Here is a 14,051-nt window from a genome sequence, read left to right as displayed (position 1 = left end):
CCTACCAACTTTGTTGAAAGCAAAGAGGTAAAACTTCGGTGAGTTGCAAAAGTACATATCACCAGGAAATGAAGGCTTTCATTTTCTCCATTTTTGATAACTACCCCTTGATTTACTGAGGTTCATTTTTAAATTATACCTATTATCATTTCACTTAGATGTTGTTAAACATATCAAGAAGAATTTGGGAAAGCCAAATACTGTTATTTTCCATTCAATTTTGCCAATATTTTAACAAAATGCTTTTTCTGTGGTGCTGGGTATGGAGGTCAGGGCCTCGCACATGTTAGGCAGACTCTATCACCCACAGACCGTAAAATGCTTCTTTGATTGGAGTGCATATGTCATGACTATGTTTGTCAGTTCACTCAAGGCATAAAAAATGTCCTCCACATAAATCTTACGATTATTAAAATTAACCATATTTTTTCAGCAACAGCATGACTTCATTTTCCAACTCACTTCAGTATTTTCACCATAAGAGAGAGACAGACAGAGACAGAGCGAAAGTCAGGGAGACAGAGAAATATTAGAGAGAGAAACAGAGAGTAGAGACAGAAAGGATAGGTAGGCATACAGACACACAGATAGACAATAAATAATAGACAAGATGCAATTTTACACTATACCTAACATTACTCACTCTTTATCCCCAAGCTTACTTACCAACCTGAAAAGTTTCCCTGCTGGTAAATACTTACTACTGACAATGTTCTTATGAATTTTTGTTGAAAAAAAAAGTAGCATTTACTTTAAGGTTGTCTACTTAGCATTTCAAATTTAGTACTAAAACAGAAGCTAAAGCCAAGAAATGAAAATGTAGACAATTCTGAAAGGAAGCATAACAAAGCATCAAAAGGATCATGTGGGTTTTAGAATTATAGTTGATTTTACTCTTTAAAAAATCCCTTTATATCTAAAATATTGTTGAAATCACGTATTGTCTATAATTAGAAAAATCATATTCTATTTTATCAAATAATTTTCTAATTAATAAGTGCTTTAGCTTTATTAATTTTGTCTTCTGCCTTAGTAACTTTTAGGAAAACATAAAATTATATTTTCTAGAAATAGTCTTGTTTCAAGACTCTTTGCTATATACTTTTACATATCACATCTCATTTAATCTTCAAAATGCTTTCATGAGATTAGAACTTCCCATTCTACAGAACATCTAAGGCTGGGAATGGTAGTCAGCACTTGTAACCCCAACCACTCTGGAGGCAGAGTAGAAAGGACCATGAAGAAACTAAGTAAGACTTCATCAAAATTACCAAACAATATTTCTGAACTAGGATTTTATTGTGTAGTGCAGGCTTTTCTGAACTTGCAAGCCTCCTGCTTTAGCTTCCTGAGTGCCAGGAGTACAGGCACCGTGCCACGCCAAAGCTTTCTCCCATGTATACCATCATGGAAGTGTAGAAAACCCCACAGAATGAGAGAAAACATTTGCAACTCATAGATTTGATAAAGGACTTTTATCTAGGATATAAAAAGGAAAGTTTAGTTCAACAATAAAAAAACAAACATCCTAATTTGAAACAGGCAGAAGAGTTGAACAGACATTTCTTATAAACATACAGGTGGCTCTTAGGCACATGCGAAGAAGCTCAAAGTCCTTGTCATTTGGGAAATTCAAGCCACAGGATCTCATTCCACATCCACCAGCCTGGCTCTAAGCAAGTAGCAGTGAGCACGTGGATAACTTCCAACCTTCAGACACCGCTGATAGAGACCGGCTATGGTATGGCTGCTCTGGAAAATAGATTTCTGGTGCCTCAAAATGTCAAACACGGAGTTATCACATGTCCTTGAAATCCACTAATAGGTATATACCCAAAAGAAAGGAAAATGTGTGTTGAACAAATGTTCAGAGAAGAATCAGTTATAGGAGGCAGGAGGTGAAGGGCCGCAAACTCTCATCCCTTAGGACTGAGAGCAGAGAAAAAGCCTGGTGGGGCAATCATGTTACAGACCCTTCCTATCGAAAGAGGTTCTGTATCCTTCACCATGGCCCTGAGTAGTCCCTGTGTGCAGGCTCCCGAGCCCCATGGATGGCCCTGAGCAGTCACTCAGGGAGGCATCCTGTTGTTCCCCATTGTCCCATAGCACGGGAACAGCTGGTCCAGACTGACTGGACCCTAGAACTGGACACCCAGTCAGTGGTGGTACATGTCGCCTAGAGAGGTCATACAGGTCTCATGGTGCCTCTGATTGGATCTAGAGCCTGTGCAATGATCTGGAGAGTCACGTAGCTCTCATACCCCTGAACAGCACACCCCAGGTGTGCCCTCCCTAGGGACCCCTCCTGTCTAGCAGCAGCTCTGCTAGCCTTTAAAAAAAAAAAAAAAAACTTCAATAAATCTTTGCCATTTTACTTTTCCCTCAGGGTCCATGGACTTATTCTTAGAGATCATAGAGATAAAGGAGCCCATCCCAATGTTGCAGCTTTTTTATTTTATATCTAGATGAGATATTATTTGACCATGAGAAGAAAGGAAGTTGATAAGTGGCTGCAACATGGACGAGCCTTTAAAATGTCATGTTAAGTCAGAGAAGCCTGCTGTAAAAGGCCACCTATTACCTGATTCTGTCTATTGGAAATGTCCATAAAGACTGCTAGTAGAAGGTGATTGCCAAGAAAAAGAGAGGAGAACTGATGGCTAATGAGCAATAGTTTTCCTTTGGAAGTGATAAAATATTGTACAATGTTGATGATTAATGCATGATCCATGACTATATTTAAAAAAACAAAACACTTAACTTTAAAAGGGTGAAAGATGGGGCTGGGAATATGGCCTAGTGGTAAAGTGCTCGCCTCGTATACATGAAACCCTGGGTTCAATTCCTCAGCACCACATATATAGAAAAAGCTGGAAGTGGTTCTGTGGCTCAAGTGGCAGAGTGCTAGCCTTGAGCAAAAAGAAACCAGGGACAGACAGTGCTCAGGCCCTGAATTCAAGCTCCAGGACTGGCAAAATAAAATAAAATAAAATGATGAAAGCTCATGGTGTGGGAATTATATCTAAATAAGGCAGTTATTTTCTTAGAAAAAATAAGAAAGAAATATATCAGCCTGATTTTATCACTTTGTAAACAACATAATCACAATAAGCTAAACTGAAGCTGGCTATAACCTTGAGTGAACTTTGTATTTTTCTGACTCAGTTTCCTTACACCTGACAAATGAGGACAATCTCGTCTACAAGGTCATTGACACGATTAATGAGATAATACAATAAAGGTTTTGCAAGATTGTTCTTCACACAGCAAGTGCTCAATAAATGCTAATACTGATAATTAGTAGTTTACAAATGTAATTTCTATGGCTGCAGAACACTTGAATATAACAATCACTTTCTCCAGGCATTACTCCAGATTCAACTCAGCAAAAAGAGAAAGGAAAAATCCCCCCACAGAGTTTTGGGGAGCTGAAAACATGCCTGTACAGCAGTAGCAAAATGAGCATTAAGAGAAAGAAACAAATATGATCACTAAGTCCTGGACTTATGATAAATGCCTGTAATCCCGGTTATGCAAGAGGTGTAGGTAGGAAGATTTCCAGCTGAAGCTGGTCTTAGGAAAACTCACAAAACACAATCTGCAAAATAACTCAAGCAAAAGGGGCTGGCTGGCTGGCTCAAATGGTAGAGAGCTTCTAGCAAGCATGAGGCCCTGAGTTCAAACTCTAATAAATCCAAAATCTATTAGATCTCTCTCTCTCTCTCTCTCTCTCTCTCTCTCTCTCTCTCTCTCTCTCTCATCTATCTGTCTCTATCCAACTATACTAGGTAATATGATTACTTCTTCATAAAAGTGGATAGAATCTAAGCCAATTAGACTCCATAAAAAAACAGAACAAGTGACTGCTACTGTGTGTTGGGAAGGTGATGATAAACATTTTGTTGTTACTTCTTCTCTTTTATTTATTTACTATTAGTCAAAGGAAAGACAAACTTTTCAGATCAAGGTAAGCCTTTGTACTAGGATGGTGACACAAAATAGATTTATAAGTAATGAAGCCAGCTCTTTCTTACTTCATTGGGTTGATAGACAACCAACTGTCAGACTAACCCATTTTTGCTCACCAGGTTTCCTCAGGAAGGAAGTGCTGGCCACAGAGTCTTGGAGAGAACAAACATCTCCCCTTTCACTAGAGCTGTTCACCCTTAGACCTTTATGGCTCTCGGCCTCCCCACCCCCCCAACCCCGTTCATCACCAGGCTCCAGGGTAAGCACTAGATTATTCATTCATCACTCATTTTCAAGTCTCCAGTTCTTGCTTTGCTCTAATGTTGTGGTGGCTGTCTAGAAAACAGGCCTTTCAATGCCTCTTGTTCATCTTTGTGTCCCCGATGCTCAGAGTGCCAAACTGGGACTACGATGACCGTCCAATGACCACGTTAAGGGCTCATGTGTGGAAATGCTGCAGGAAGGGCACCTTTCCACTGAGGAGACTCAGGGCATGCACCTACCCTTTACCTGAGAGCTGTTAGTAGTTATCAGGGGAGGAGGAGCAGAAGCCCATCCTATAACCCCGGTCTGTCTCCTCTGCCAGATGAGTGAGTGGATCTCGCACTTTCAAAGACACTTCCTACATGCAGCCTCGTAAGTAAGAGCACCCCATTAGCCCTTCTGGAACCCCTCCTTTTCCAGGTTGATCTGAGGGGTCCTGGTAGCAGCCAAATCCCTCACTAGGCCCTGCTTCACCACAGGGAGACTCCCTGTGTGCAGTGACAGCACTTTTCTCCTTGCCACGCCAATTCTCATCTGGGGGATTCATTTTGGGAAATCTGAGGTCTAGACTCATTTCAGGGCAACCCTGAAGGGCCTTTTTGTACTGGGCTGTGTGGAGTCAGCTGGGCCCTCCTCCACACCTCCTCCTCCTCCTGCCACACCCACTTTTCTTAAGTTACCCAGGCGGAGTTGGCCAGAAATTCTGAGTGAGTTGTGGGGGAAATGGGTTGACAGGAGTGATGACAGGCCTGCTCCTGGACCCAAGCCTACAGTGACTGGCTGTTTTAGGCTACTGGAACTCTCTCTCTCTGGGTCTCCTGAGCTGCCTTGTGAGAAGTTCCACCCCCCTGGTGCCAGGGGTAGGGGTCCTGATGGACATTTCCAGAAGAACCCACCTTTTCATCATCTTTCATAATCTAGAAGACAAATAAGTGAGTGAAGCTGGGCTGGACAGTCCCAGCTCCAAGGAGCTGCCGCCTTCACTCCTGCCCAGGGCACAGCTATGCTCTGAACACATTCCAGGCCCACACATTCATCAAATAACAAAACAACTGGTGTCCTTTCCTATTCATCAGTAGATAAACAGCAACACCCCTTTTGGTGCCCCCTCAGTGCCTCCTCCTCACTCACTATGGTCTCACTGGAAATGGAACAGGAAAGAGATGAAGAATCTTATTTCCATTTTACAGATGCCAGCCTGGGCATCTCAGGTCTGGACTAAGCCCAGAGATTTCTTTTGCAGGCAGCCTAGAAGATGGGCTCACTTCACTCAGGCTGCTCTCAATTGTGCTTGCATTTGACAGGCTTTAGGGGTTTGCTTGGAGGAGATGGGATAGGAATACATAATTACTTACAAAAATACTGATTGTGGATGGCATTTCAGGCCTGGTGCCCAGGAGCCTTAAGCTTTTAAAACTGAGTTGGATCTTGGTCTTTAGAAATGATTTGAAAAAGATATTGGGGCAGTGGAGGTGTAGCTCAAGTGGTGGTGTACCAGCCATGAGTGAAAAAGCCAAGCAATGGCACAAGGCCCTGATTTCAAGACTCACTCAGGATCAGCACCAAAAATGAATGAATGAATGACTTCAAAAAACTTGGAACTAGAGATGTTTTCTGACACGTACAATGACCAGAGGTTATGTCTTTAGCAAAGTGAGACTAATTCAGAAGTGTGTGTGTGTGTGTGTGTGTGTGTGTGTGTGTGTGTGTGTGTGTTGCATGTATTGCTGGTCCTAGGGCTTGAACTCAGGGCCTGGGCACTGTTCCTGGGCACAGCTCCACTTGTGGCTTTTTGGTGGTTAATTGAAGATAAGAGTCTCATGGACTTTACTGCCTAGGCTGCCTTTGAACCACGACCCTCGGATCTCAGCCTCCTGAATAGCTAGGATTACAGATGTGATCCAACACCCAGCCAACTCAGACATTCTTAATACTGTTTCTAGAAACAATTCAAGATATGGCTACTATCCTGAATATCCCTGAGAATATCTCAAGCCAGAATTCTATTTTTTTTCTCTTTATCTATTTTGATAACACAGGCTTTGTGCTTGCTAGTCAGGTTCCATACCACTTGAGTCACATCTGTAACCCTTTTTGTTCTAGTTATTTTTGAGACAACTCACTGTTGGTCTGAGCCAGCCTGAATCATGACTCTTTGATTTCTGCTTCCCAGTGGAGCTGGTATGACAGGTATGAACCTTCACACTCAGCTTTTTCCGTTGAGATGGTGTCTCACATTTTTCTAAAAAGTTTTCTACTCTTTTTTTGGCTCTGGATGACCTGAAACTCTGATCTTCCTGATCTCAGCCTCTTGAGTGTCTAGTATGACAGGTGTGAGCCAGAATGCCTGGCTCAGGATTCTACTTTAAGGTCTGCTTATTGAACAACTGCTACTTCCTTCTGCACGTCTCTGAATTGTAGTCCCTGACAACTATTTCTATTGAAATTCTAGATATATCACTCTACTTCATATTCCTTTTACAATAGAAACAAAAACAAAACTGATATAAAACATGGTAGAAGTAAAACACTTCAGTCAAAAGTCAGTTGAGAAACTATTTCTGTCAGTATTTGAAGCTTCCAGCTGCTACCACCAGCATAGATTTCTTAGGAGAATGAAGAAAACTGGGATGTCTGAGTTCTGACTGTGTATAGACACCACACACATACCAGCACAGGGATGATTCTTGCTCAGGAAGACACGGAAAAGGCTAAGAAATAGCTAATATGGATGCATGAAAGGGAAGAAGGTTGGCAGCAACACCAGCTCAGATGTCTCATGTCTATGCTCAGAATTTCAGAAATAAAAGTCTCAGGCTCTTATAGTTTCTGTTCCAAGATAAAAGAATTCCAGTCACGTGCAAAAAGTAGAGAATTTATGACTAATTCAATTGAGCAATAGCACTTCTATAAACATATATGTGCGTGTGTTATCAGTACTCTTAGACTCACCATTTTCCATGATGGTGAAGTTATTAGGACCTTAGCTAGAATCTTAACCTGTTCACATCATTAAACAAGTGATTTATTATGTAAGCAAAATACTTCACCTCAGCGTTATGTCCACTCATCTAATACAAAAGTATTTACATACCTATACAGACGTGGCCATTGGAGTGGGTGGCTCTTGGCAGGTTGTCAGAGGCTGGAGAGGCCAAGAGAGAAGAGATCAGAAGGAACAACAGAGGGATTGCAAGGACGACTTTCCTGGGGGGCTTCATCTCTGAGCCAGGCACCAAGGACCTGCTGCAGAGGTCTCTAAGGGTGCCCAAGGTCAGTTCACAGGATGAATCTTCTATCTTCTCCTCTTTCTCTCCTCCTTTTCCTCTCTGTCATGCCCTCAACACACCCTTTCACGTGCACATTAGGAAATAAGTGTGGATCCCCTCCCCTGGCTATTTTGAGTTCTTAAAAGAACCCCACAGGCTTGGTCTTGGGAGAGCTGCAGAAAGGCCTTGCTGTGCAGTTCTGAGCTAAGAAGCTGCAGGGAAAAGGAAAAGCCAGAGTCAAAGTGACAGCATTAGAACTTCCGGTAGTTGCTGTGGCTCACGCGAACCTCAGTTTGCTAAAACTGCTCTGTTCCCTTGGTAGGGAGGCCCTTCCCCTTTTCCTCTTGCAAAACAAACTAGACAACAACTAAAACTAAGGTGGGGGAGGGAAAAAAATGTCCATCATTAGCACACAGCCCTTGAGCAACTTGATCAGCAGTTTCTACATAGTATAGAAATTATAGTTACTATGCAGAATCCAGAGGTAAAATTATCTTCAAAACATGCTTTAAACTTTCTTAGTGAGGCTAAGATCCTTGTTTAGTTTTCAACAGATTTTCTGGTGCTTCAGTGGTTTTCCTCTGTAGAAATTGAATTGTTTTCTGAAGACTCACGACCTCTTAGACAACAGTAAAGGCTGGAGTATAAATTGAATATGAGAAAAGAAATATTAGAACTCTTTTTTTTGTTCTAATACTTACTTAGCTACCCTAAGTGCATCTTTTTCCCCCTAGAAAGTAAAGCATGTTGTTTACATTTCTCACCTATGATCTTCCTCCTCCTCCTCCTCCCCCTCCCCCTCCCCCTCCCCCTCCTCACCCCTCCTCCTCCCCCTCCTCCTCCTCTTCCTCCTTCTCCTCCTCCTCCTCCTGTTTCTCCTCCCCCTCCCCCTCCCCCTCCCCTCCCCCTCCTCCTCCTCTTCCTCCTTCTCCTCCTCCTCCTCATCCTCTTCCTCCTCCTCCTCCTCCTCTTCTTCTTCCTCCTCCTCCTCCTCCTCCTCCTCCTCCTCCTCCTCCTCCTCCTCCTCCTCCTCCTCCTCCTCCTCCTCCAACTCCTCCTCCAACTCCTCCTCTTTGTCCTTCTCCTTCTTCTCATAGTACTGGGCTTGAAATCAGAGCCTTGAGCTTGCTCTTTCAGTTAGTACTCTACCACTTCAGCCATTCCTCTAGCCCAAATTTTCCCTGGTTAATTCCCTGGTTAATAAAGATGGAGTCTCCAGGACTTCATCTCACCTGGCTTTAAACTTTGATCCTCAGGACCTCAGTCTCCTAAGTAGCAAGGGTTACAGATATGAGCCATCAGTGCCCAACAATTTGTTCTTGTTTTTTTTGTTTTGTTTTGTTTTGTTTTTTGTCGGTTGTGGGACTACACTATCCCTGAGCTCTTCAGCTCGAGGCTAGCACTCTACCACTTGAGCCACAGCACCACTTCCAATTTTCTGGTGGTTAATTGGAGATAAGAGTCTTACAGATTTTCCTGCCTGGTTGTCTTTGAATTGTGATCCTCAGATCTCAGCTTCCTGAGTAGCTAGGGTTGCAGGTGTGAGCCACTGGTGCCTGGCAATTTATTCATTTTTAAGAGACTGACTTTTGTGCTCTAAAGGGGAGAATTGAACATTTCTCTTTTTTCCCCCAGGGAAAAAAAGAAATCATTAAAAGATCACACATCAAAAAAGGAAAGATGTCGAGCCTAACTGCTTTGTTCTAAACTGAGATACAGTGAGGTCACATATGACTTGCAGACAAGATCGGAGGACAGAGCCAAATACCACAGCCTAGACAAGTGTGTTAAAGAGCATGCAGTTCTCCCTGGAGAATGCCTAGGTATGGGAGAAAGCGTATCACAAACTTAGATAACTGTGAAAACTGTCAGAATTGGTAGCATTGTTTTTTGCCCTAAGAAAAACATTTTAAATAGCAAATAAAGTTCTAGAATTGTGTTCTTTCCAGGGTACAGAAAATACCTTTTATAATGGTTTAGAGATTTCTTGGGTAGGACTGGAATTCCCAATCCTGTGAAAGAGGCACCTCAAACCAGGCTTTTCTCACACTGAGCTGCCAGCATAAGTTGGGCCAATGAACGCCCCTCTGACACCTACCTGTGAGCTTATGACATTCTCTGAGACCCAGATACTACTGTTAAGGTCTCTGGCTGTGATCAAGGCAAACTCTGGGGTGGTCAGTACCATCCCAGGGGTGGGGCCTAGAGAAATTCCAGCAGATTCCTGGGGAAACTGAATAATGTTGTGACCAACACCCAAAGGCTCAGGTTTGAATCTCCTATCTTTACTTCTGAGCACAGAATTAGACTGCTTTTCTTCTGTTTCCTGCCAGGCAAGAAGCAAGTGCAGAGCAAATCAAAGCTCTGCCATTTCTGTGGTGAAAGTGTGGCCACACCAGCCAGTTTCCAGAAAACTCTAAGGCCTCCTAGTAGTTGCTGGGCAAGATGTGATGAATGGAAAAAACAGTCTATGTGTGTATGGATGGCAGTTACAGACTATCTCCTGTGGGGCCCCCATCTGTGGAATGCAGAAACTGGTGAGGAAGTTTCTGGGGACTCCTGGCAGAGCATTTGGAACTCATTCTGGTCTCCTGAGAGTCCCGGGATCCATGTGTATGGTCGTAAGCAGGCTTGGAAAGTCTTGGGGTGGAATATAACACCAGACAGGAGCTCTGTGATCTTTGTCATGTGTACATGAGCCAGGCAGTTCCAAGATAAGATGGGGCATCCTGAACACAAGCTGGTGCGCTCAGGTTTGGGAGAGAGCTGTGAATGTCACTGACTTAATGTTATAGCAAAGAGCAAACCCCTTTTCAGTTTCCAGAGTGACATTCCTCAGCTGGAGAAGGGAGATGACATCATATGTCATGGATACATGATATGACACATGGTAGGTTTTCCGTAAATGAAAGCACTAAGCACTGGCAGCTCATGCTTATAATCCTAGCTACTCCAGGATGCTGAGATGTGACGATCGAGGTTTGAGGTCAACTTGGGCAGGAAAGCCTATGTAACTCTTGTTTCCAATTAACCAGTAAAAACTCAGAAGTGAACCAGGCACCAGTGGCTCACACCTGTAATTCTAGTTACACAGAAGGCTGAGGTCTGAAGATCATAGTTTGAAGCCAGCCAAGCAAGAAAGTCAGACTTCTATCTCCAATCAGACCCAGAAAAAGCTAGAAGGGGCCCCATGGCTCAAGTGGTAGAATAGTAGCCTGGAACAAAAAGAAGCCCAGGGACAGTCCTCAGGCCCACAGCTCAAGCCAAGCCCTAGAACTGGGAGAGAGAGAGAGAGAGAGAGAGAGAGAGAGAGAGAGACAGAGACAGAGACAGAGACAGAGACAGAGACAGAGACAGACAGAGAGACAGAGAGACAGAGACAGAGACAGAGACAGACAGAGACAGACAGAGACAGAAGTATTAGTGTGGCTCAAGTGGTAGAGCATCAGTTTTGAGCAGAAAAAGCCAAGCAAGAGCATGAGGCCCTGAGTTCAAGTGCCAGGAGTCTTTTTATCAATCAATCAATAATTTTTAACAAATAATGAATAACTAGACAGAAGCATTTTTTATATGTAGAGCCTTTACAAGGCAATGTTAAAAGAAGAACAGGGGAATCAGGAAACTGCTTTGCCAGCGATCACTGACAGGGAAGTGCACGCAGACCCCACTGATAAACTGCCACCATCACCAAGGTATAGTCCTCCTGTCTGCACAGCGCCCCTAAATACAAGGTGCAGGATCAACTGCTGTTCATGCTGATCAACCACAGGTAGCCCTGGAGCCACCTGTAGTTTGGAGGAATTGGCTGGACCCCCACTCCCACCCCCATCTGCTGTCCCAGAGGTTCCCCTCTGTCAGACACTCCAATTCTGATTTTTCTCAGTCCCTTTTTGAGAATGAGGCTTCTTCCATGGAGTGCTTTGTTGCTTGGCTCTGTACGCTGGGCTTGGAAGCCCAGCCTTTCTCCCTGCCACAGGAAGCAGTGGTTCAGGCTGCTCTCTGTAAATTCCCTTCCCCATGACTGTTTGACACACTGACACATGGCTCTCATCCTTCTCATGCACAGCAAGTTCTTTTATTAGATTTTCTTCTCTAAAGCATAGGAAGAAAGAGAAGTGACGACAAAATTTAGTGAAAGCTGATGCTGGCACAAAAGCACCTGTCCTATTGGATTTCTCCTCTTTCTAAGCCCAGCTTCTGGTTGCCCTCTCTCGCTCCTGGCTTCCTGGATTCCTCTGCTGCATGCAGTCTCCTCTTCCACCTAAGCCCAGCTCCCCTGAGGCTTGCACCTCCTTCTCCTAGTTCCATTAGGACCCCCTCCCCTGGGCTCAGGAGGTGGTCAATCCACCCAGGAGGAGGACTAATAAGAAAGCAGGTTTGGGTGAGGATGGCCCAAAGCCAGCTCATCATTCTGGGTTCATCTTTCAGTAGCTGTGTGTCCTGGGCCATGGGCTCTGCCTCTCGGAGTATCAGTTCATTCAATGGGAACATGGGACAGAGAATGGCAAAGTTACAAGATGATTATGGGCATGAAAGAGATACTGTGAGGGAAAAACTAATAGCAAGTGCTTGATGAATTAAGAGCTAATGACAACTAATGAAAAATATCCACCATAGTTTGTATACCAGGGATACCTTCTGATGCCGAAATGTCACACTGTCACCCAGAAATACAATTCATTACAGCTCCAATGTTTAAGTGAAAGCATTTAAAGCTAATAAACAAAACCTTAGTCATTACCAGGGCAGGCTTTCTGGGATAAGGATGGTTGCCAGTATATCAGGCTCCTGCCTTACTGAAGGTTTTTATGTTTTTGTTATTTTTTTTTAATTTTTATTATCAAACTGATGCACAGAGATGTTACAGTTTCATACGTTAGGCATTAGATACATTTCTTGTACTGTTTGTTACCTTGTCCCTTCCCCCCCCCTCCCACTTTCCCTTTCCCCCCCTGAGGTGTTCAGTTCACTTACACCAAACAGTTTTGCAAGTATTGCTTTTGTAGTTGTTTGTCTTTTTTTTCCCTGTGTCTCTCAATTTTGGTATTCCCCTTCAATTTCCCACCTCCAATACCAGTATACACGGTTTCCAATATACTCAGATAAGATTACAGAGATAGTGTAGGTACAACCACAGGAAGGTGATACAAGAACATCATCAATAATAGAAGCTACAGGGCTGGGGATATAGCCTAGTGGCAAGAGTGCCTGCCTCGGATACACGAGGCCCTAGGTTCGATTCCCCAGCACCACATATACAGAAAACGGCCAGAAGCGGCGCTGTGGCTCAAGTGGCAGAGTGCTAGCCTTGAGCGGGAAGAAGCCAGGGACAGTGCTCAGGCCCTGAGTCCAAGGCCCAGTACTGGCCAAAAAAAAAAAATAATAATAGAAGCTACAAATACAGATAGGACGTTGAAAGTAGTTACAACTGTGATATAACAATCGTTTCCATAACATGGAGTTCATTTCACTTAGCATCATCTTATGTGATCATAAGGGTATAGCTCTGCTATGCTCTGCTATGACTTGCCTAAACCTGTACTAATTATTCTCAATAAGGGAGACCGGTTTTTATGTTTTAATTTTAGCAAAGCCACTATGTTTAATACACATAGATATCAGAAATGTAGATACATGGTATTATTCACACCAACAAAAAAGATAACATTGTCCACCATATTAAAATATAATAGTAAAGTAGAAAATTGCATATTTTATGATGTCATGTATCCAATAATGAAATACTAACATGAACATTGCATATATCCTCAAACAATTAGAAATGTTGTCAAATATGTTCAGAATCAGGCAGTTCCTTTAAAAAGTATAGTAGCCTAGAATTAGTGGCTCATGTCTGTAATCCTAGCTACTCAGAGGGCTAGGATTTGTAGCCCTCTGAGGTTTGTAGCCAGCCCAAACAAATCAGAGAGAAACTTATTTCTAAGTAATCAGAAAAGCTCCAGAACTGGAAGCATGGCTTAAGTGTAGAGCAACAGCCGTGGGCAAAAAAAAGCAAAAGCTAAGCAAGAGAAAGAGGTCCTGATTTCAAGCCCTAGTACCAGTAAAAAATAAAAGAAGTAAAAAGTAAATAAAAACACATAAGTGGTATAATAAATAAACAAAAATGTACTATTATACAAATAGTACAATAAGTCCAAATGGATCATAAACTGTTTATATTTTAACTATATTCTTAATTTGATTAGTTAAGTAAATGTAAAAATCTATACATTTTAATTTTGCTTTGGAAACACAAGTTCTAAAGGCATAGGCCATTGGAATCACATTTCTTATTTAAAATAATCCACATGAAAAGGTAGTTCTACTTTGAAGCTATCACGTTCTTTTTCTTTTGTATTTTGAGGGGAAAAGCTAACATACAAAGTTTATACCTTTAATTGTTTCTTAGTTAAGAAAAGTAGTAAAAATCTTACTGAGGGTTTTATGACCAGAGGTTTTTTTTTTTTTTTTTTCAATGAAATATATGGATTAGCTAAGTCCAGGAGAAGTCTACATAAAATACAGGACATCGTGAATGAAGCACAA

General features: G+C 42.6%; 1 protein-coding gene across 2 annotated transcripts in view; it reads right to left on the bottom strand.

Annotated features, from left to right (window-relative positions):
• Nucleotides 1-7,653, bottom strand: part of Aoah (acyloxyacyl hydrolase) — a 145,023-nt gene extending 137,370 nt beyond the window's left edge. For both annotated transcript variants that reach the window (XM_048339460.1, XM_048339461.1), the window contains exon 1: nt 7,331-7,653. In XM_048339460.1, the coding sequence (XP_048195417.1) occupies nt 7,331-7,457 (127 nt within the window). In that variant the 5' untranslated portion in view covers nt 7,458-7,653. The remainder of the gene's footprint in view (nt 1-7,330) is intronic.
• Nucleotides 7,654-14,051: the final 6,398 nt, after the last annotated feature.

Source organism: Perognathus longimembris, chromosome 2, assembly GCF_023159225.1.
Source record: "Perognathus longimembris pacificus isolate PPM17 chromosome 2, ASM2315922v1, whole genome shotgun sequence".
NCBI lineage: Eukaryota > Metazoa > Chordata > Mammalia > Rodentia > Heteromyidae > Perognathus > Perognathus longimembris.
This window is presented reverse-complemented; position numbering and strand designations above follow the sequence as displayed.